At 38.1% G+C, this 25,097-nt stretch overlaps 1 protein-coding gene across 11 annotated transcripts in view; it reads right to left on the bottom strand.

Annotated features, from left to right (window-relative positions):
- The window catches only part of CCDC18 (coiled-coil domain containing 18), a 112,710-nt gene that overhangs the window by 66,731 nt on the left and 20,882 nt on the right, over positions 1–25,097 (bottom strand). For 8 of the 11 annotated variants that reach the window (XM_060202087.1, XM_060202088.1, XM_060202086.1 and 5 more), the window contains 9 exons: positions 24,694–24,800; positions 23,875–24,003; positions 20,129–20,225; positions 14,798–14,919; positions 13,449–13,740; positions 9,790–9,914; positions 8,493–8,650; positions 5,154–5,374; positions 3,044–3,154 (listed from right to left, as the gene is read on the bottom strand). In XM_060202087.1, coding sequence (XP_060058070.1) covers positions 3,044–3,154; positions 5,154–5,374; positions 8,493–8,650; positions 9,790–9,914; positions 13,449–13,740; positions 14,798–14,919; positions 20,129–20,225; positions 23,875–24,003; positions 24,694–24,800 — 1,362 coding nt within the window. Of the gene's footprint in view, positions 1–3,043; positions 3,155–5,153; positions 5,375–8,492; positions 8,651–9,789; positions 9,915–13,448; positions 13,741–14,797; positions 14,920–20,128; positions 20,226–23,874; positions 24,004–24,693; positions 24,801–25,097 lie in introns of those variants that run through there. The other 3 variants (XM_060202089.1, XM_060202090.1, XM_060202095.1) reach the window with 3 other exon arrangements.

Raw genomic sequence — 25,097 nt, 5'->3', positions numbered from 1 at the left:
GAAGTTTAATCCTTAGCAACACATGTGCCACAGCAGTGCTCTGGTTCTCATTCACATTAATAAATAAATCAATATTTTAAAAAGGAATTATAGTGGTCCAGGAGGTGGCGCAGTGATAATGCTTTGGACTCTTAAGCATGAGGTCCTGAGTTTGATTCCCGGCAGCACATGTGCCAGAGTGATGTCTGGCTCTTATCTCTCTCCTCCTATCTTTCTCATTAATAAATAAATAAAAGCTTTTTTTAAAAAAAGGAATTATAGTACTAAGTATGTAAAATTTTTTTAAAAATCAGTATTAAAAGACAAGTTATTTAAAAAATTTGTTTTTCATCAAAATGAAGTATACCTCCTCTTCTTTTACAACTTGGAACCCTTTGTCTGGGAAGCAGCACAGTGAATAAAATGTTGACTTTTTAAGCATGAGATCCTGCATTTGATCCTCCATCATTGTATGTGCCAAAATGATACTGTGCTTCTTCCTCTCTATCGCTCATTACATCTGTTTACACCTAATTAATAAATAAAAATAGAAAAAAAAACCAACAACTTGGATAGAACTTGAAGGAATCATATTAAATGACACACGCAAGAAAGACACTATGGGATAATCACATTCATAGATGGAACTTACAGGAGTCAGGTGGTAGCGCAGTGGGTTAAGTGCACTTGGCACAAAGCACAAGGACCGGCATAAGGATCCCGGTTTGAGACTCCGGCTCCCCACCTGCAGTGGAGTCACTTCACAGGCGGTGAAGCAGGTCTGCAGGTGTGCCTCTCTCCCTCTCTCTGTCTTCCCCCCCTCCATTTCTCTCTGTCCTACCCAACAACAACATCAATAAAACAAAGGCAACAAAAGGAAATTAAAGAAAAAAAAAAAAACAGATGGAACTTAAAAAACAAAGCAAGATGTGGTACCAAGTGCAAGGACCAGCGTAAGGATCCTGGTTCCAGCCCCCAGCTCCCCACCTGCAGGGAAGTCGTTTCACAGGCAGTGAAGCAGGTCTGTCTTTCTCTCCCTCTCTCTGTCTCCCCCTCCTCTCTCCATTTCTCTTTGTCCTATCCAACAACGACATCAATAACAACAATAATAACTAAAACAAGGACAACAAAAAGGGAAAAATATATATATGAAAATTTAAAAAACAAAGCAAGAAAAAATAAAAAGTGAAACTTTAACTATGTGATCTTTTTTTTTTAATTATCTTTATTTATTGGATAGAGATAGCCAGAAATCAAGAGAGAGGGGGCTGGTAGAGAGGGTGAGAAACAGAAAGACACCTGCAACCCTGCTTTACCACTCATAAAGCTTTCCCCCTGCAGGTGGGGACTGGGGGCTCAAACCTGGGTCCTTGCACATTGTAATACATGTGCTCAACCAGGTGCGCCAACACCCGGCCCCAATTAACTATGTGATCTATTAGAATAAGGATTGTAAAGTTGGGAGAAAAAAGGGGACTGAAAGTGGGGTAAGAGGAAGATGGTGGACCAGGAAAATGACAATATGATGGAGGGGGATGATGTGCTGATTCCGATCATGGACAGATATAAAACTACACACCTGAAACAACAGTCCTATAAATCAACATCTTCCCAGTAAGGTTACCTAAAAAATGAGGTGCAAGCTATTCTAAAATACTGAGAAGACCTGAGTTGTTGGAAAAGTCATGATGCGCTTTTGCATGGAAAAACAGAAAAATACATCATGACTTTCCTGAAACCAAATATATAAAAAATTATGTTTTCCCTTGAATTCTGCTACTAGGATAAGAAGAATATATAGGTAACAACTTGTAATAAAACTTATTAGTTTAAAAATGTAGGCGCAAAGAATGAATAATGAGAAAACTTAGCAAAACTTACACTTTCCTATTTGGTGTCTTTTATGATAATGATACTAAAGTAAACATGCTATAACAAATAAATGCTTTAAAGTCACAGGAGAGGGGCCAGGTGGTGGCGCAGCTGGTTAAGCGCACACATTACAGTGTGCAAGGACCCGGGTTCAAGCTCCTGGTCCCCACCTGCAGGGGAAAGTTTCACGAGTAAAGTAGGGCTGTAGGTGTGTCTCTCTGTCTCTCTCCCTTCTCCTTCCGCAGACCCCTCAATTTCTCTGTCTCAATCTATTAATACATATTTTTTTAATATTTATTTATTTTCCCTTTTGTTGCCCTTGTTTTTTATTGTCCTTGTAGTTATTGTTGCTGTTGTTGTTGATGTTGTCGTTGTTAGATAGGACAGAGAAAAACAGGGAGAGGAGGGAAAGACAGAGAGGGGGAGAGAAAGACAGACACCTGCAGACCTGCTTCACCGCTTGTGAAGCGACTTCCCTGCAGGTGGGGAGCTGCAGGCTCCAACCCGGGATCCTTACTCTGGTCCTTGTGCTTTGCGCCACATGTGCTTAACCCGCTGCGCTACTACCTGACTCCCTAATAATATTTTTAAACTTTTAAAAATATAGTTATTTATCCCTTTTTGTTGCTCTTGTTTTTTGTTATTGTTGTAGTTATTACTGTTGTTGTTATTGATGGATAGGATGGAGAGAGGAGGGGAAGACAGAGAGGGGGAGAGAAAGATAGACACCTGCAGACCTGCTTCACCGCCTGTGAAGCAACTCCCCTGCAGGTGGGGAGCCGGGGCTTGAACCCGGATCCTTACACCTGGTCCTTGCACTTTGTGCCACTTGCACTTATTCCGCTGCACTACCAGCCCAACTCCCCCTAATAAATAATTTTTTTAATATTTATTTTATTTATTCCCTTTTTTTCCCCTTGTTGTTTTATTATTGTAGTTAATATTGTTGTCATTGTTGGATAGGAAAGAGAAATGGAGGGGGGAGACACAGAGGGGGATAGAAAAATAGACACCTGTAGACTTGCTTCATCACTTGTGAAGCGACTTCCCTGCAGGTGGGGAGCTGAGGGCTTGTGTGGGGATCCTTATACAGGTCCTTGTACTTTGCGCCACCTGCGCTACAGCCAGACTCCCATAAATAATTTTTAAGAAGTCACAGTATATTTGTAGATTTAAGGAAGTCAGGTTTTACCATAAGTTCCTGTTCTAGCTCTGTATTTTTTGCAGCAACAGAAGAATAGGCAACTATTTTATCTTCCAGTTGCTTTTCCAGAGTTAAAAGTTGAGAACATTTCTTTGTCATCTGAAAGCACATTGAAAAAAATTAATTAAAAGATAATTTAAAATAAATAACATTTTTGGAGAAAAACAAATAATGAAAGACCAGAGACAGGACTTAACTAGTTCCATCTGTGCAGTATATAAATAGTTAATTCAGAGGCCCATGTCCAAATAATATTGTACTTCAGCCAATTTTAAATATAAGTAATCAGTAAGGCCTGAACTTAGTATAATAAAAATTAACAATAACAATTCTTGGTCACAGATTTTCTTAAACATATTTTCTTCTTCTTTCTTTCTTTCTTTTCTTTTCTTATTTCTTTTTCTTTTTTTTTTTTTTTTTTTTGCCTCCAAGGTTATCACTAGGGCTCAGTACCTGCACTACAAATCCACTGCTCCTGTGGCCATTTTTTTTTTTTTTTTTAATTTTTGGATAGGACAGAGAGAAATTAAGAAGGGAGGGGAAGGTAGAGAGGTAGAGAGAAAGACAGATGCCTGCAGACCTGCTTCACTGCAGGTGGAGAGCCAGGGCCTCCAACCAGGATTCTTGCTCAGGCCCTTGTGCTTCGTACTATGTGCACTTAGCCCAGTGTGCCACTGTCTAACTCCCTTCTTTCTTTTTTTTAACAAGACTTAATTTTGTGATTTTAGAAAGTTCTTAATCTCACTATTTGACAATTTTCTTTTTCTTTTTTTTTCAGATTTTATCAGTGTCTTATTATTTACAAAATTAGGCAAATTTTGGGAAGTCGGGCGGTAGTGCAGTAGGTTAAGCACAGGTGGCGCCCAGCACAAGGACCAGCTTAAGGATTCCAGTTCGAGCCCCCAGCTCCCCACCTGCAGGGGAGTCACTTCACAGGTGGTGAAGTAGGTCTGCAGGTGTCTGTCTGCCTCTCCCCCTTTCTGTCTCCCCCTCCTTTCTCCATTTCTCTATCCTATCCAACAATGACATCAATAACAATAACTACAACAACAATGAAAAACAAGGACAACAAAAGGGAAAATAAATAAAATATAAACATTTTTTTAAATTAGGCAAATTTCTAAGTAACTCCCTTTTATATTACTTATGTACATTTCTAGCTCATGTATCTTTCACTTAGTCCTGGCTACAGACTTTAACATGAGAAGTCAGCTACTTAAAAACACCACTAGGGAGCTGGCAAGACAGCTTGCCATGTACAGGATCCAGGTTCTACCCTACTCACTTACTGCCATTTAAAAACAGATTTCTCAACATCCTACTGAGTCTCTGCGATAATAGCTAGGAATCTGCATATTCAATAGGGCTTCCAGGTGATTTTGCTGTATGCCAGAACTGGAAATCCTATATATTACTCTTCTCTCCTAATTACATAATAGAAATTACTTACTAGTAAATGTTTGTCATATTAACTTATACTCAGAAGAAACAATAGAGTGCAATGCAGTGTAAATTTCATCAAAATAGAGAATATTATGGACTGAGGACATAGCTAAATTGAGTTAAGAGTACAGAATGTGCATGTCTGAACTCACAGAGGCCCCAGGTTCAATCCTTGGGGCCACATATGCCAAAGCTGAGTGAGTAGTGCTCTCTTGTCTCTCATAAATGTTAAGAAATTTTAAAGAAAATATTAAGTACTTCTTCCTTTTAATATAGCTTAAAATACCATGGGTTTAAAATATAATTTAATAAATAATGTGAGGGCTGGCAAGATAGCCCACCTGAGTAATGCACCTGTTTTATTGTATGAGTAACCCAGGTTTGAGCCCAGCCTCCACTGCAAAAGAAGCTTTGGTCTTGTGGTATTTTTCCCTCTCTCCCTCTGTCTCTCTACCTGAAAGAAAAAAAAAAGTTGGCTCAAAGCAGTGAAGTCCCAGTGTGTGTGTGTGTGTGTGTGGGGGGGGGGGTTATATTCTAAAAATAATCTTTAAATATATAAATCTGGGCTTAAAACATAAAATTTTTCTAAAACCTTGCAATACCTTCTTTATCTTGTCTCAATATTCAGTACATATGAACAGCAAATTAAACTTACTTCATTTTCAAGTTTGCTAGAGTTTGAAGCTTTCTCTAGCAGCTCCTCTTGAATTAGCTGAAACTGACTAGTTCTGTGAGCCATATTAACCTTCAAATCAGAATTTTCAGCTTCTATCTGAATCAACTTACTACGTAGTTCTTCTATTCCAGAAGCAAGTCTTTGTCTTTCTCTTTCATATTGCTTGTTCACAGTATATGGACTTATATTTTTTATACTTTCTGCAAATAAACAGAAAATAGGAGAGTTGTTTTTATATAAAACATTAAGAACAAAGGGCTATTTTAATGTTTAAGATTTGACCATAAACAAAGATTAGCTTCTCAAAATATATACTTAAATACATCAAATTATTTGCTGTACACTTAACCACTGATACATTGTATCTTAACTTAAAAGTAGCTGGAGTGGCTATATAAATTCAGATAAAGCAAACTTAAGATAGGAATATTATGAAGAAAAAAAGATTTAATAAAATAATCTTAAATATTTATGCATATAATATCTTCAAAATGTCAGAAGTAATGATTAACAGAACTAAAAGACAAGTTAACAAACCCATGTAAATATCTGGAGATTTCACCTTTCAGAAATTGACAGAATAAGCATATACGAAGAAGAGAGGGGTAGATAGCATAATGGCTATGCAAAAACACTTTCTTGCCCGAGGGACTGAAATTCTATATTTAATCCCCAGTACCAACATAGGCCAGAGCTGAGCAGTTCACTGGGTAAAGTAAATATAAATAAATACAAAAAATATTACTAGGGAGAAGACTGACATTACCAACCAGTTTAATGATTGACACTCAAAAAACATTTTCCCAGTAACTACAGAATACATAGTTTTATTTTTTGGTCAGAACCTACTCCACTCTCACTGTTGGGTATCAAACCTGGAACCTCTTGCACTCAAGTCCTGTGCCACTACACTATTTCTCAACTCTGTAGGATACACAGCATTGGGAGTCAGGCAGTAGCGCAGTGGGTTAAGCGTACGTGGCACAAAGCGCAAGGACGGGCATAAGGATCCCAGTTCAAGCCCCCGGCACCCCATCTGCAGAAAGTCGCTTCACAAGCGGTGATGCACGTCTGCAGGTGTCTGTCTTTCTCTCCCCGTCTTCCCCTCCTCTCCCCATTTCTCTGTCCTATCCAACAACAATGACAACAAAAACAGCAATAATAACTACAACAATAAAAAACAAGGGCAACAAAAGGGAAAATAAATATTAAAAAAATATATAAAAAACAAGGGCAACAAAAGGGAATAAATAAATATATATATAAGAATGCACAGCTTTTTCTAAATACCACTGGAACTAACATCTAGACTATATCCTGGATAATACTAAAATATTTTTTAAAGAATGTAACCAGGAGTCAGGGAGATAACAAGTGGTTATGCCTGAGGTCCTAGGGATCCTAGATTTTATTCCCAGCGCCACCATAAGGCAGAGTTTAGCAGTGCTCTAGTCGTTCTCTCTTATTAAAGTAAAAGATTTTTTAAAAGACCGAGAAGCTGGGCAGTGGTGCACCCAGTTGTGGATACATGTTACAATGTACAAGGACCTGGGTTTAAGCACCCAGTCCCCACCTATAGGGGAAAGCTTCATGAGTGGTGAAGCAGTACTGCAGCTGTCTGTCTCTGACTCCCCTCCCCTTTCCCTCTCAATTTCTCTGTTTCTATCCAATAGTAAATAAATAGATTAAAATAAAAAAGATTGAAATTAGGTTTAGCCATAAAATAAAGGAAGAGAAAACTAAACACAAAGTAAACTGGGAATGACAGAAATATTTTGTCTTGATTGTAGTGATGGTTTAACAAAGGTATAAATATTCAAAACAAATATTTGAAAAAATATAATTGTATATTTTAAATGGATATATCATGTTCTGAGTAAATTTTCAATTAAGTACATTTAAAAATATTTTATTTATTCATTTTATTTATTCAGTGAGAGAAAGAGTGAAAGAGAGAGGCCAGAGCATAGCTCAACTCTGGTTTATGGTGGTGCTTGGAATTGAACCTGGGATTTGAGAGCCTAAAGCATGAAAGTCTTTTTGCATAACCATTATGCTGTCTCTCTAGCCTATAAAGTACATTTTTAAAGAAAGATATAAAAGTTAAGAATTTTGAAATAGGGGACTGGGTGGTAGCACAAGGGGTTAAGTGCACATAGCATGAAGCACAAGGACTGGCATAAGGATCCAGGTTCAAGCCCTTGGTTCCCCACCTGCAGGGGGATTGCTTCACAAGTGGTGAAGCAGGTCTACAGATGTCTGTCTTTCTCTCTACTTCTCTGTCTTCCCCTCCTCTCTTGATTTCTCTCTGTCCTATCCAGTAACAACAGCAATAACAACAACAACAACAATGATAAACAAGGACAACAAAAGGGAAAAAATGGCCTCCAGGAGCAGTGGATTCATAGTGCAGGCACCAAACCCCAGCAATAACCCTGAAGGCATAAATAAACAAATAAATAAATAAATAAATAAATAATAAATTAGGGCCAGGTGGTGGTGCACCCAGTTAAGTGCACAAGTTACCATATACAAAGACCCAGGTTCAAGCCTCCAGTCTCCATCTGCAGGGGGGATGCTTTATGAGTGGTGAAGCAAGTCTGCAGGTGTCTCTCTCTTTTTCTCTTGCCTTCTCAATTTCTCTTTCCTAGCCAATAAAAAAAAAAAAAAGAAAAAGAAAAAGAAAAAAAAAGCTGTTGAGAGTGATGGTTTTGCAATGCTGATACCAAGCACCAGTGATAACCTTGGTGGCAAGGGATGAAACAAAAAACAAACCATATATATATATATATTTTTTTTTTGACAAAGCAGTCAAAATTCTCTCACTTTTAAATGTTCATGCCTGAAGTTCTAAGGTTCCAGGCTCAATTCCCTATACCAGCATAAACTAGAGCTGAGCAGTGCTCTGGTGCCAGGCTAGCTTCGCGGGCGGGTGAGAGACCACCAGGAACTCATGGCTGAGCAACCCAATGTTTTTAATCTGAAAAGAAGATTCTTTTATACTTGCCAAGAAGGAAGTGGTAGGGTGGAAAACAGGATGTGACTAGGAGAGGGGGCGGAGCGAAAAGAGAGTGTGAACCAATGGGGATTAAACCAGTAAGGATCTAACCAGTGGGGATTAAACCAATGCCCTGCAGGCAGGGTGGGTCTCAGGTAAAAAAAAGTGATTATGTAAATAGACCACTGTATCAAGCAATGCAGGGGAACAGAGGCAGAATTAGCCAAAGGAGAAATGATGACCAACACTCTGGTATAAAGAAAAATATAGATCAGAAAGAATTTTGATCACCATTTATTTAAAACATTCAATATACTCACCTACTTTATTACTTCCTACTGTTATAGGTTCTGATTCTAAAGTTAATTTGCCACTTTCTTGGTTGTCACTGTAAGAAGTAGTACTCTGAGATAATTGATTCACAGTCAAGTTTGCATGAAGCTTTTGAATTTCTGCCTCTTTTATTGCAAGCTTAATTCTGGCAGAAAAGAAATGAAGCCAAAACTTTGATTACAAAGATTCTATAAAAATATCTTGTCTTCAAAGTTAGTAAAAAGAATCTCTGCTTTAAAGTTAGAAAAGGGGGGCAGGGTGAAATAACAAAATGGTTATACAAAGAAGTTTGATTGTACCTAGCAAAACTGAAAATAAACACAACCTATACCCCAACAATTTCACTTCTGAGAGTATATATTAGAAAAATTCAAATCTTAAAAAAAGAGTGTGAGAATGTTCTTTGCAGCACTCTTTGTAATAGAAGAAAACCATTAAAAAGGTAATTATCAATAGGGGAGAAGATACATTATGGATCAATAAGGGAGTAGATATAGCTATAGCATAAACTCTTATCCAGCTATTAAACTAACCATCACTAATTCATTTATTAATCACTCTCCCTACCTAACTCAGAATGCATGAATTTTTAGAATGGGAGCCAGCTTGTGGCACACCCACAGAAGAGTGCACACATTATCATGCACAAGGACTCAAGCCCTCATGTCCCTACCTGCAGGGAGAAGCTTCATGAATGGTGGAGGAGTGCTGCAGGTATCTCTTTCCCTCTCTCTCTGTCCTTATCTCTATAAGAGAAAGAAGGAAGGAAGGAGGAAGGAAGGAAGGAAGGAAGGAAAAAAGGAAGGATGGAAGGAAGGAAGAAAAAAGGAAGGACTGAAGGCCACCCGGATCAGTGGAGTCTTTGTTGAGTTCAGGCACTGAGCCCCAGCAATAACCTTGGTGGCAAAAGAATTAATTAAATTAAATGACATTGAGTGGAAAAATAAATTTAAAAATAAATATTAAATATTTGTGCAAATGAGTATAAATATATACAAGATAGCCTAAAGAATATATTCCCAATTTATGATGATGGACATTTAGGAAGAGAATGTGACTAATGGTAAGGATCAAAGGGTTTATACATCCAGTCTTTTTACTTAATAAAATAGATGAGAAACAATTATCAGAAAACATTAAGAAGAATTTATTATTAGTTGCAAAAACATTTATTTGTTATAGTACTCTGGAATTTTGACATATTTTTCAGTTTCTCTACTAAAGATCTTGAGTAAATTCTTAAACACTCTGTGTTGCTACTATTTCACAATATACAAAACACACCTCAATTCCGAAATCATCATCTTGTTTGCCTCACAGCAGCCAATGTAATTGTCTTCCTTGTTTGATAAACTACTCGTCTGGTGCTTAGAAAAAGATGATTTAAGACCAAACATGTCTCTTTTTAACTGCAAGTTAAAAAAAAAAAAGTAAACTTAAATTATCTATGATGCAATTTTTTAAGAACTCCAAGTTTGAGAAAATATATGAATTTAACAGAAATAATTTCAGGTTCTAAGTCAAATATAAAAATATATCAAAATCATTAAGATAATGGGAAAACTGCAATAGCAAAAATAAACCTAAGGCAGGGGATATAGCATGATAATGCAAATACTCTTAAGGCTAAGGCTCCCAGGTCCCAGGCTTAATCTCCTGTACTACCACTCGCCAGAGCTAAGCAGTGCTCTGGTAAAACAAACACACACACATACAAATTCCTGTATTACAGAAGTCATTATGGAGCAGCCTGGGAAGTGACACAGTGAATGAACATTGGACCTTCAAGCACAAGATTCCAAGTTTGATTCCTGGCATTGCATATACCAGAGTAACTTTCTATTCTCTCTTCCTCTACCTCTCACTAATAAAACAAAGAAACCTTAAAAAAGAAAGTATTATAGAAGCATAATGTAATAGAGTAAAAAATGACAAAGGCATATATGTGTGTGTGTGTGTGTGTGTGTGTGTGTGTGTATTTAACCCTTCCTCCCTTCCTTCCATTCTTTCCCACCATCCCTCAATCCTTCTTTCTATCCTTCTTTCCCCACCAGAGTTTCATCAGGGCTTTATGCCTGTACATTTCCATCATTCCTGGAAGACCTGACCCCCCCCACACACACATACCTCAGCCCCCTTTTCCAGAGAGGGAAGGATCAAAATAGATCAAAGTTACTGCAACACTGTTCCACGATCTTAAAGCTTCCCCCTTTGCATGGTTGTTCACATGTGGTGGCCAGGTGCTTGAAGCTAGGTCCCTATGCATGATAAAGTATCTGTTCTACCAGGTGAGCTATCTCCCAGCTTCCCTAAACTATATACAACTTCCTATAATTACCTATATTTGATAATATTTAAAATATGGAGTGGCCTGGGAAGTAGCATAGTAGGTGAGGTGTTGAACTCAAAGACATGAGGTTCTGAGTTCAATCCTCAGCACAGTGTATGTCTGAGTGATACTTTAAAAAAATTTTTTTTTAATTATCTTTATTGGACAGCCAGAAGTTGAGAGGGGAAGGGGTGATGGAGAAGCAGAGAGAGACACCTGCAGCACTGCTTTGCCACTCAAAGCTTTTCCCCTGCAGGTGGGGACCAGGGGCTTGAATCTGGGTCCTTGCACACTGTAACATGTGCACTCAACTGGGTGTGCCACCACCCAGCCCCTGATACTTTTTTTTTTAATTAACAGCCAAAAATAAACCTTAAAAAATATGGAAAAGAAGGTTACACAGGAGATGGCACAGTGGGTAAAACATTGGATTCTCAAGCATGAAGTCTTTAGTTCACTTCCCAGCATCACATGTGCCAGAGTGATGCTTTGGTTCTCTTGCCACCCTTTACTCACAAATTAACAACTAAATCTTAGAAGTACATAAATAATATGAAAAGAATGCACATGAATCTTACAACAGTGCATATCTCTGAGGAAACAGAATTAGAATCTCACAAGAGATAAAAACAGGCTTCAGAATTTGCAGACTTATTGGAACACTAGGAATGGACCTACCCTATAACCCAGCAATTCCTCTCCTGGGGATTTGCCCAAAGGAGACAGAAACATGTATCAGAAGAGATCTGTGTATACCTAATTTCATAGCAGCACAGTTTGTAAATCACCAAGAACCTGAAAGCAACCCAGATGTCCAACATCAGAGGAGTGATTTAAAAAAATTGTGATAGGGAGTCGGGCGGTAGCGCAGCAGGTTAAGCGCATGTGGCACAAAGCGCAAGGACCAGAGTAAGGATCTCAGTTCAAGCCCCCAGCTCCCCACCTGCAGGGGAATCGCTACACAGGCGGTGAAGCAGATCTGCAGGTGTCTTTCTCTCCCCCTCTCTGTCTTCCCCTCTTCTCTCCATTTCTCTCTGTCCTATCCAACAACGATGTCACCAATAACAACAATAATAATAACTACAACAATAAAAAGAAAAGCAACAAAAGGGAATAAACAAATATTTTTAAAATTGTGATATATATGATGGAATATTACTCAGCTGTTAAAAATGATGAAGCTGCCTCTTTTGCACCTTCTTGGATGAGATTTGAGGACATCATATTGAGTCTAAAGGAGAAGGCCGAATATCCAGTGATCTCACTTATTATTGGGACTTAATAAAATAGGGACAGGAAGAGGGAGCACAAAGTGAAATAAGAACTAGACATGGTGTATTGCACCAAAGTAAAGGACTTTAAGGAGGGAGAGTACAAAGTGAAACATGGACTGAACATGGTGTATTGCACCAAAGCAAAGGACTGTGGGGAAAGAGGGAGAAGGTGGATGGGAAGAAAATTCTGGGGGTCTATTATATAATGAAATTGTATGCATATGTCATTGATTGTCATTGATTAATGTAGAGCATTAGCTCCCTCAATTAAAAAATTAAAAAAGATATTGCAATTTAAAAAAAAACAGGCTTTATTAATCTGTAAAAATTTAGTTTAAAAATATAGTGGAGAAATTTCACAAATGAGGTCATAGTAGAGTAGAAAGTCATCAGCAAACTGTACGCTCCTAAAACACCCATATAAAATGACAAATGACCACAGTCAATTTCACCAGAGCACCACTGGGACTAAGCACCATTCTCTGAAGGTGGGTGAATACTTGAACAGTGTTTATTGGGGTGGGGGAGGCATTAGACACCACAGGGCTGAAGACACAGTACTTATAAGTTGTCATCATCACAAGCACCATGGCATGGCTTGGGGACAGAAACACTCTATTAAGCCCTGGCTCTTGGGAACTTCCTAAGGAATTTAGGTACAGAACTTTCCATAAGGATTTGTCGGGTTATCTCCCCCCAACCCAACCTCTCTATTTCTGGCTATCTCTATCAACAAATAAAGACAATAAAAAAAAAAAAAAAGAAAGAAAAGAAAAAAAAAGAATTCTGGCCCATACCCCCAGATGGGGAGAAATGTTAGGGAAAGATAACCAAAGAAATTCAATTTCCATCAGGATCCAGAGAGAGAAGAGAATAAAAAGGAAGGGCATTCAGAAGTAGCAACTGGGGTAGGTGTGACTTAGAAAGGAAGAGATCCCTGGACCACAGAAAAAATGGGCACATATATATATACATACATACACACACACACATATATATAGTTATAAAAATTGTATCAACCCATTTCTGTGACCTTGGGAGAACTACTGCAGTTTCCAGTGGAGGAAATGGGGACATAGAACTCTGGTGGTGGGAATGGCATGAAATTATATCCATTATCTCATAATTTTGTAAATCAATATTAAATGACTAATAAAAAATTAAATTGAAAAAAGGCTATCCTGTTGTGCACAGAAATAGTGACTATGGTGGTCATGCAGGCACCAAGCCCCAGCAATAACCTTGGTAGCAAAAAACAAAAACAAAAACAAAACAAAAAAAAGTAAATGACGATCTCTTGTAGAGAAGTTTAGTAAAATTTTCCTTTCACAGATACTTACTGGCAACTGGGACATAATTTTTTCCAACTTCTTTAATTCCACCCGGGAACTTTCTATTTCTTGTTGACACATTGCCAGTCGCTCATTCTGAGCTGCAACACGGACCTTTAATTCTCGGTTTTCATTCATTAGAGAAAATTTTTCTCTAAGTATTTCATCTTTGTCCTCTAACTCACTTTCTAGCTTCAGAACATTTTGTTTAGAATCAGTTAGTTGTGCCATTACTTCTGAATTTTTCACTGCCATGATTCTTAATTTCTCTTTTCCAGTGCTATTTTCTTCTTTTAATTGCCTATAAAGAGAAAAGCATAGAAATGAAAATAGAAAAATATGTAGAAAGAGAAGATAGCTCACCTCATAGAATATACACTTTACTAAGTGTGAGGGTCTGGGTTTGACCCCAAGTTACCACATGGGAGAACCTGCATGGGGCATGCTTCACAAGTGATGGAGCAGTGCTATGGTAGTTCTCCTTTTCTCCCTCTACCTAAAGAGAAGAATCTGCCAGCAGTAGTAGAATCATGGGGACAAAGCCCAAGTGAAAGAAAAACAAAAACAAAGACAACTCCCCCTAACTTTGTATGCAGAAAGCAATTCCAGTCATGAAGCCGTTCTCCATAATATGTGGTCATAATCAAAATATACAAAATTATTTTTTATTTAATTATTTAACCAAAGCACTGTTCAGCTTTGGCTTATGGTAGTGTTGGGGATTGAACTAGGGACTTCAGAGTCTCAGGCATGAAAGTATTTTGCATAATCATTATGCTATCTCATTTTCACTCTCCCTCAAATAAATAAATAAACCTGTTAAAATACATACTTTAAAAAATGTTTTGATTTTTTTTTCCACATAATAATCCCTCTTGAAGGCTGGGGAGTTAGTAAAGTGGTTATGCAAAAGACTTTCATGTTGTGATCTGGGAGGTGGCACAGTGGATAAGGCATTGGACTCTCAAGCATGAGGTCCTGAGTTCAATTCCCGGCAGCACATGTACCAGAGTGATGTCTGGTTCTTTCTTTCTCCTATCATTTCTCATGAATCAATAAATAAAATTTTAAAAAATCATTAAAACAAAAAGAGACTTTCATGTCTCAGGCTCTAAAATAGGTCCCAGGCTCAATCTTCAGTACCACTATAAATCAGAGTCTTACACTTTTCTAGCTTAAAATGAAACATGATGGCAGAGGAGGACCTAGTGGGGGTTGAACTGTTATGTGGAAATGTTATGCATGTACAAACTATTGTATTTTACCGTTGACTATAAACCATTAATCCCCCAATAAAGAAATTTAAAAAAACATGCATGCATACATACATATACTTTTTTCAAAATAAGGTACTTTACCTTAATTTTTCTTTCAGAACTTCAAGATCATTTTTATATAGACCACACTTTTCCATTAGTTTTTCATTTTCTTTTTCACAGTTAGATAGATTTTTCTCTAATATTTCTTCTTCAGCTTGAACCTAGACAAATTTAAATGGAAATACAAATGTTGACATAAGTTTTAGGTGTTTAAAACTACACAACAGTGATTCCAGAAATAAGTAGAATACTTAAATCCCCAGTCTTGTAAATAAAGAAACAAAATGAATTTCTGGGCAGTAACAAAAGACAGGGAAAGAATACTGCTACTTTCTAGAAATCCATAAGAGATATGCAAATGTACTCCTGTGACCACAAGAATCATGTAAATCAACATTTCCTCAGTAAAATCATTTTCTTTGGAAAAAAATAATAAAGGAGTGACTGACAGAGATGGGGATACAGAGATATAGACACCTGAAGACCTGCTTCAGTACCTGTGAAGCGACCCCCTTGCAGGTGGGGAGCTCAAACTGGGATCCTTACACTGGTCTTTGCACTTTGTGCCATATGTGCTTAACCCTTAACCCGCTGTGCTACTTCCTGGCCCCTCTTTTTTTTTTTTTTAACCAGAACACTTGCATAACCATTAAGTAATCTACCCATACCCACTTTAAAATTTTTAACACTATTTTCCCTCTGTCCTTATTTGAACAGACTCTTTTAACTTCTTTTGTTTTAATTATTATCTCAGGTCCAGGAGATGGCTCACAAGGTATAAAGTGGATGCCTTATGTGTAGGGCCCTGAGTTTGAACCCTACCACCACATAAAAAAATTCAGGGTCTGAGGAGTTGGGTGGTAGTGCAGTGGGTTAAGTGCATGTGACGCCAAACACAAGGATGGGTGTAAGGATACCGGTTCAAGCCCCAGGCTCCCCACCTGCAAGGGAGTTGCTTCACAAGCGGTGAAGCAGGTCTGCAGGTGTCTATCTTTCTCTCCCCCTCTCCATCGTCCTCTTCTCTCTCCATTTCTCTCTGTCCTATCCAACAACGACAACAATAACAACAACAACTACAACAATAAAAGGACAACAAAAGGTAATAAATAAATATTTAAAAAATGCAGGGTCTAGAGATTGAGAAGGCCAACAGACTTTACAACTGGTTTTTTTTTTAAGTTTTTATTTTTCTTTGTTTTTACAAAAGCACTTTACAAATAAAGAACCTTTGAATAGAAAAAAAAATGTATACAGGGTCTGTTCACCTGGACAGTTTTATCTGTTTAGTCATGCACATGACACAGGTCCTAGCCCAATCTCCACTGCAATGGAAGACGCTTTAATGCTGTGATATCTTTCCCTATCTCCCTCTAACTCTGACTTTCTATCTGAAAAAGAAACAACAACTAAAAAACCAACAGTGGTCCAAGAGGTGACACAGTAGATAAAGTGTTGGACTCTAAAACATGAGGTTCTGCGTTCAATCCCTGACAGCACATTTATGAGAGTGATGACTGATTCTTTCTCTTTCCTCCTATCCTCTCATTAATTATATATATAACTATATATAACTATATATATATATATATATATATATATATATATATATATATATATATATATAACCAAGCGATAACCCTGGAGGCCAATACACACACACACACACACACACACAAACACACACACGCCAGGCACTGAGCTCCAGCAATAACCCTGGAGGCCAACACACACACACACACACACACACACACACACACACACACCCTGGAGGCCAACACACACATAACCCTGGAGGGACACACATACACACACACTTCTCCAGGGACACACACACACACTTCTCCAGGCAGCTATTTTTTCCTTTCATTTTTATTAGATAAGAAAGACAGAACTTGAGAGGGAAGAGGAAAATAGAAATGGAGACAAAAAGAGAGACTTGCAGACTTGCTTCATTGCTCCTTAAGTGTACCCTCTGCAGGACGGGGGTTTGAAGCCAGGTCTTTCAGTATGGTAATGGGTGTGCTTAACCAGGTGCACCAACATCTGGCACTGGTTTCACTCTTCTGAGCTCAACACTTTTAATATCCAACATGTGGTCTTCCTCCAAGTATGTTTTATAAACATGCGGTATTCTTTCAAGATATTAAATCAGCCAGGCAATGATGTACCTGGTTAAGCGCACACATTACAGTGAGCAAGGACCCAGGTGCAAAGCCCCTGGCCCTCATCTGCAGGGGAACAGCTTCACAAGTGGTGAAGCAGGTCTGCAGATGTCTCTCTGCTTCTCTCCCTCTCTAGTTCCCACTCTCTACTCAATTTCTCTGTCTCTATTCAATAATAAAAATATTTTTAAAAGATATTAAATCAATGTAATAAAAACAATGTATTACAACATAAAATGTGTTCAAGATGGATCAGTCCATAGCACACCCAGCTAACACTTATATGCAAGGACCTGGTTTCAAGCATCTGGTCCCCACTTGCAGAGGGGAAACTTCAGGAGTGGTAAACCAGTAGTAAAGGTATCTCTCTTCCTCTCTGCCTATATCCCCCTTCTCTTAATTTATCTCTGTCTCTGTTCAATAAAATTGAAAAAAATAAATTAAAAAAAGAGGGTCCCAGATCAAATCGATGGGGTTTACACTTAACAGTATTTATATACTTTTTCTATATTTGAGAGCTATTCTCTTCCCTGATCCAGCTTTCTGGTCCTTTTTCCAACTATGACACCATCTCCCCAGATAATATCTTGGGTCCACCTGTACATTAGATGTCAGGTAAAGGCAAAAACTAGTAAAGTCATGGGCCCCTAGAATATACCTAAAATAGACCTACTAGCTTTTTTTCAAAACAGAGACCCCAAATCTTCATCTGCAGTGTTCTTGCCTTTATGTTCATGATTACTCAAAATTTGTTCTCTCAGGTATATATTTTGAAAGAACAAAGTAATGAGTAATCATGAAAATATATACCTGAAAGCAAAAGTACACAATAGTCTGCAGTGAGTCAGTATGAAGTTCATAATGAAATAGTGTCTACTTAGACTTAGATACCCTCCTCACTTATTTCCTATTACAGTTCTCTCACTCACTCCAAAGCTAACCTCATCAAAGCAAGGACAGCAAAAGCTGAATAAAGGCAAGAGACTGGCATACTTTAACAATGACTCTTTAGTCACTATCAGGCCACCCCATCAGCTGGGGCCCTAGTTAGGGAGTCCTGAGATTTCCAAACAGACATGATGGGCCTAGACCTTGAATAAATCCCTCTCTCCATTGTTACAGGTCATCTCTATCAGGAACAGCAAAACAGACCCCTTTGTGGGGCCCCATAGGACCTTTTCCTCAATGTGGATCAACCATGGTAGAGAATGTTTCATTCTCAGACTGGACAACATACTCTATGCTACACCAGAGGAAGATGGGTCCTGATATTGGGGCAGCTTGCAATGTTCCTACTCATGAACACAGAATGTGAGCTCAGATCTCTGGGGATGCAGAGGTCACATAGGCTTCTAAGCTGAATATGTGCCCCAGATCACATCAAATCAATGAGGTTTACAGTCAACAATATCCATACACCTTTCCCATATTTGGGAGCTACTCTTTTCCCTGACCCAGCTTTCTGGTCCTTTTTCCAGCCATGACATCATCTCCCCAGACAATAACTTGGATCCACCTGCATATCAGATGTCAGGCTCAGGGAAAAACAAAACAAAACAAACAAACAAAAAACTAGTATAGCCACAAACCCTTTGGAATATAACTAAAATATGCCTACTAGCTATCTACAAAACGGAGACACCCCACCACCACCACCACCAACTCTTCATCTGCACTACTCCAGCCTTTAGGTTCATGATTAGTCAACAACTTGTTTGGCTTTATATGTTAACTCTCTTTTCAGCCACCAGGTTCCAGATGCTACCATGATGCTAACCAGACTTCCCTGGGCAGACAACCCCATTAAAGTGTCCTGGAGCTCCAATTCCCCAGAACCCCACCCCACTAGGGAAAGAGAGAGAGAGGATGGGAATATGGATCGACCTGCCAATACCCATGTTCAGCGGGGAAGCAATTACAAAAGCCAGACCTCCAACCTTCTGCATCCCACAATGACCTTGGGTCCATACTCCCAGAGCGTTAAAGAATAGGAATGCTATTGGGGGAGGGGAGGGGATACGGAGTTCTGGTGGTGGGAATTGTGTGGAGTTGTACCCTTCTTATCCTATGGTTTTGTCAGTGTTTCCTTTTTATAATAAAATTTTTTAAATAATTTGTTATGCTTTATATCTTAACTCTTTTTCAGTCACCAGTTTCCAGATGCTACCATGATGCCAGCCTGACTTCCCTGGGCAGATGACCCCACCAATGTGTCCTGGAGCCCCACCTCCCCAGATCTCTACCCTACTAGGAAGAGAGAGATACAGGCTGGGAGTATGGATCGACCTGCCAACGTCCATGTTCAGTGAATAAACAATGACAGAAGTCAGACCTTCCACCTTCTGCACCCCATACTGATCCTGGCTGCGTACTCCCAGAGGGATAAAGAATAGGAAAGCTTTGATGGGAGGGGGTGGGATACAGAGTTCTGGTGGTGGGAACTGTGTGGGATTGTACCCCTCTTATCCTATGGTCTTGCCAATATTTCCATTTTATAAATAAAATTTTTTTAAAAAGTTAGAAAATTTCCTTCTTAGAAACAGGAGTGAGTACTCCTTTCAGGGTGGTAGACCCAAGGAGACATGCTAAGGTTACATAGTTTATTCTGTCTTCATTTTCATGAAGGTGAGAGCGAATTTCTTGCCTCTACTTATACAGATTCAGTCTCTAGTCACTTACTCCACCTTTCACTATATTTTGTTACTTCTTGTCTCAACCCTTTCCTTCTTAGGATCAAAGATTTCTACCAATTATAAAAAGACTATGGGGAGTAGGGCGGTAGCGCAGCGGGTTAAGTGAAGGTGGCACAAAGTGCAAGGACTGGCATAAGAATCGCGGTTGGAGCGCCCCGTTCCCCCACCTGCAGGGAGTTACTTCACAGGTGGTGAAGCAGGTCTGCAGGTGTCTTTCTTTCCCCGTCTTCCCCTCCTCTCTCCATTTCTCTCTGTCCTATCCAACAATGATGACAACAATAATAATAACTACAACAATAAAACAAATGGGAATAAATATTTTAAAAATGTTAAAAAAAAAGACTGACCACCCCTAACTAGTATTTATCAATTCTTTTTTTCAAGAATTTTATTATTGATAAAATCACAAAAGATTCTCTGACCAAATAATACATACACGTTATATTTATGTCTAGTTTTTTTTTTGGAATATGGATAGCAATATAATACACTGAATTTGCACAGTTGGCTCTTACTTTTTCCAGTTTTTCAGCAACTTTTTCTTTATAATGTTGGAAAGCTTTACTCAGCTCTTCAGCATTATATAGTGCTTCATTCCTTTGTCGTTCAGCTCTAAAATTTAAAAAGGAATAATAAATTTTTAAAACGGAATCCTCTACACTGAATATTAAGCCAGAAGTTAGCTTACCTGGTAGGGCCCATATCTTATCATGCAAATGACCAAGGATTCAGTCTCAATATCACATGAATGCCATGGCACTGGGGAAAGTTCCAGTGTTGCTATCTCTCCCTCTCTCTCTGTGAAGTGTGAGAATTCCAATTGCTTTGCAATCATGCTAAGTTTGATATTGTGAGTTTTTTGTTTTTTTTAATTTTTAACCATTATGGTTTACACTGGGCAATTTCTTTTTGTCACTACTGTTTTGACTAGCTTGCCTTCTTGTGGGTAAACTACTGATTCAGTATCTCTAGTGTCTACACATCTATTCAGATTTCCAATTTATTCTTTTTAAAAAAGTTATTTATTTATTGCCACCAGGGTTATCACTGGGGCTCAGTGCCTGAACTACGAACCCGCCGCTCCTAGAAGCTATTTTTTCCCTTTTGTTACACTTGTTTGTTGCTTATCATTTTTGTTATTATTATTGTTATTGCTGTCATTGTTGTTGGATAGGACAGAAAAATGGAAAGAGGAGGGGAAGACAGGAGAGAAAGATAGAGACACCTGCAGACCTGCTTCACCTCTTGTGAACCAACTCCCCTGAAGGTGGGGAGCTAGGGGCTCAAACTGGGATCCTTATGCTAGTCCTTGCACTTGGCACTTGTACTTGCTACTGCCCAGCTCCCTCCAATTTATTCATTAGTTTTATTAAATTATATCATGTTGGGAAACAGTTTATGCAGCCTATGTTTGCACATTTGCTGGTGTAATTGGCTAACCGAACACCCTCGCTCACACTCTCTTGTTCTTTTTTTTTTCCAGAGCCCTGCTAAGCTCTGGCTTACGGTTGTGCTTGGGATTTAACCTAGGACCTTTGGTGCTTTATGTGTGAAGCTTCTTGCATAACCACTATACTATTTTTCCCTATGATTTCTTAAATCATAGCTAAATTTTTAATTTCAGTTAATTTTATCTCTTGCATTAATAAATAAAATTTTGTTTAAAAAAGACTATAGTAACTTCATTTAATAGGTGAACTAGCTGAGGCTCAAGAATGTTAAATAGTTTGTCTAAAGTGGCACAGTAGATAAAGCATTGGACTGTCAAGTGGTGGGAACAGTTTGGAGTTGTACCTTTTTAAAAAAATATATTTTATAAATATTAAATAATTAACAATTAATACAGAAAGAGAGAAATAGGCTTAGGGTATGGATCAACCTGACAACATCCATGTCTAGTGGAGAAGCGATGACAGAAGCCAGACCTTCCACCTTCTGCACCCCATAAAGAATTTTGGTCTATACTCCCAGAGAGGGATAAAGAACAGGGAAGCTTCCATTGAAAGGGATGACACATGGAACTCTAGTGGTGGGAACTGTGAGGAATTGTACTCCTGTTATGTTACAGTTTTGCTAATCATTCAATCACTAATAAAAAAATATATAAAAAATACAATGTTTGGGAGTCGGGTAGTAACGCAGCGGGTTAAGCGCAGGTGGCACAAAGTGCAAGGACTGGTGTAAGGATCCCGGTTCGAGCTCCGGGCTCCCCAACTGCAGGGAAGTTGCTTCACAGGCAGTGAAGCAGGTCTGCAGATATCTATCTTTCTCTACCCCTCATTGTCTTTCCCTCCTCTCTCCATTTTTTTCTGTCCTGCAATGACGACATCAATAACAACAACAATAACTACAACAATAAAAGAACAAGGGCAACAAAAAAGGGGAATGTTAAAAAAAATACAATGTTCAAAACAAGCCTTATGCTGACAATTATATATTCATTTCAATTTTATGAAATTCACTGTTTGATTTCTAAAATGGGATTATGATAAAAACATTCCATGAATCATGTGTATTCCAGCTATCTGTAGTTATTATACATCTTATTCATCTATTGTATGAGAAATTAAAACCAGACCAATATTCAGTTCTGGCTTATGATGGTACTAGGGCTTGAACCTTTGAGGTATCAGGCATACAAATCTTGTGCTTTTAACACAACAAACTATGCCTCTGGTCCATCAGTATTAGGAATTAATACCAATGTAGAATGCTACTAACATAAAATTCACACATGAAAATTTTGGTGGTGAGGTTGATGAGGTAGATCACTGGATAGGGCATATAACTTGCCATCCATGTAGCCCAGGTTTGAGTCCCAGCACTAGGAACAGCTCCATTCATTTCTTTCTGTCTCCATTCATTTCATTCTATCTGAATGAAAAAGTTCACCTGGGAGAAGTACAGTCATTTCATTCATTTCTGTCTCCTTTCATTTCATTCTATCTGAATGAAAAAGTTCACCTGGGAGAAGTAAAATCATGCATGTATAAGGTTCTGACTTTGTAAAAAATAAATAAAATAAGTAGTGGAAAAAAAGGGATTTTTTTTTTTCTTTTGCTGGCTAGGTTATCACTGGTGCTGAGTGTTTGCATGACTCCATTATTCCCAGCAGTCATCTTTTTTTTTTTTTCAATAGAAAAAAGTGAGAGACAGAGATATAGACAGGAAGGAGACAGCGAGAAGGAAAGACAACTGTAACACTGCTTCACTATTGGTGAAGCTCGCACCCCCTCCCCTCTCCACAGAGGGGACCCTGGGATTTGAACCCACATCCTGATGATTGGCAAAATGTTTTTTTGTTTGCTTGTTTATTTTATTTTATTTATTTATTTCTTACCAGAGCACAGCTCAGCTCTGACTTACAGTGGTGAGAAGAATTGAACCTGGAACTTTGGAGCCTCTGACATGAAAGTCTCTTTGCATAATCATTATATTATCTACCTAGCCCACAATATGTGTTCTCTAGCAGTGAGCCAGCATTTGGACCCTGATGGAAAAAATTTTAAATGGACGAGAGGTGGGATGGGAGAGGGAAAGTGGAAGGGGAGGAGAGGATTATTATGCTATTGCCAAATTTCTGAAAATCTTCACACAAAACTTTAGCTGGGGCCGGGTTGTGGCACACCTGGTTGAGCACACATATTACAATGTGCAATAACCCGGGTTCAAGTCCCTGGTCTCCACCTGCAGGGGGAAGCTTCACACGTGGTGAAGCAGTGTTGCAGGTGTCTCTCTGTCTCTCTTCCTCTTATCCCATCCTTCCCTCTCGATTTCTGGTTGTCTCTATCCAATAAATAAATAAAGATAATGGGAAAAAAATTAGCTAAAAGTGGTCTGGGAGGTAGCATAGTGGATAAGCACTGAACTCTCAAGAATAAGGTCCTGAGTTCAATCCCCAGTAGCACGTGTACCAGAGTGATGTCTGGTTCTTTCTCTCTCTCTCTCCTATCTTTCTCATGAATGATTTTTTTTTTTTTTTAATTAGCTAAAAGACTGAGGAAATGGTTCAGCAGTAGAGCTTTATATTCACTTTATATAACTGACTCTAGGATCTCCAACACCACATGCAGTAGTGAAGAGAACTCCACAAGTAGGGAGATAGCTCACCAATTTGCATGAAACCCTGGGTTAATCTCTGGCACCATATTAGAAAGAGGAACACAGTTACGCTGACTTTTAAACAGATAATATATTTTCCCCTAAAAGAACAATTATTTGCTTTTCTAAAAAAAAAAAAAAAAAGAACAAAAGAAAATACCTTTTTCCTTGTTTACTTTGCTCAAGTAAGTCCACCTTCAATTTTATACATTCCTCTTGGGATTTTTGTAAACTCTGTTCTTTTTCAATCACCATTTTCTGACTCTGCTCTAACTTGTCTTCTGCCTCCCTACAAAATATAATAAATAACATTTTTAAAAGTCTATTAAGGAGATTATTCCATGAATAGTTTAATTTTAGAAACTTATTAGTTATAAGCACTGAGTTTAGAGAGACAAATATTTAATAAGAAAGTGAAAAAGGGCAAAGTGTTGAAAAAATTATATATTTCAAAGAAAAATTTAAAGCTTTAATGGTGATGAAAGAACCTTCAGCATGATTTGAATTATCTACAGGACTATTAAAATATAGACTTCTAGATCATACATCCCAGAGCTCATGATTTATCAAGTTTGACTAGGACATGAAGTACTAATAATATTGGTCCTAAAATTATACTTTATCACTTAAAGTAGAATAATGTACTCTCTAGCATGCTAAATGAAGAAGAAAAAGATAAAACATATTTTATGTTTGGAATTTCCAATAGAAAATAGAATTTATATTGCTAGGAAGGGCAGATAAACTAGTTCATATTTAATAATAACATATAAATTAGCTCTGAGTGGAGATTTAGTCTTTATTTAGCCTAAACATACTTTATATGTGCTATGGTCACAATTAATTACAACAGACCAAAGCAGACCCAACAAGCTATAGGACAGTCTATGGATCACTACAGGGTTGGGAGTCAAGATATAGTGAGACATTATAAAACACAGAAGAAATAAAATTTTTTAAATATAAATAGTATATTTACCTCAAAACTTTATCTTGGGCTGAAACTTCTGCTTCCAAATTTATAATTTGTTCTTCTAAGATTGGCACATTGGCTGCCTGTTGTTGAACAGATTCAAGCATAGAAATCTGAAATCAAACAACCAGACAAAAATTAGAGCCACTTCTTTTCAGAAAACAAATCAATCTATTTGGTCCTTAGTTTCTTTTACTACCTGATGAGAAAGTTCAATAACATTTTCCAATCATTGTTCAAATGTAAAGTTTATCCTAACTATTCCTTTGATCAGTATTATCAGTATTATAAATCAGTCTCAGCATATAAGTTCCTCTCATTGCCCTCTACTTCATACACCAAAATAACTGATCAGCTATTTGTGGGGGGAGGGGGATAAAATCACTTCTGATATCATCTGGGAAGATTTA

The sequence above is a fragment of the Erinaceus europaeus genome, chromosome 11, assembly GCF_950295315.1.
Source record: "Erinaceus europaeus chromosome 11, mEriEur2.1, whole genome shotgun sequence".
In the NCBI taxonomy this organism is placed as follows: domain Eukaryota; kingdom Metazoa; phylum Chordata; class Mammalia; order Eulipotyphla; family Erinaceidae; genus Erinaceus; species Erinaceus europaeus.
This window is presented reverse-complemented; position numbering and strand designations above follow the sequence as displayed.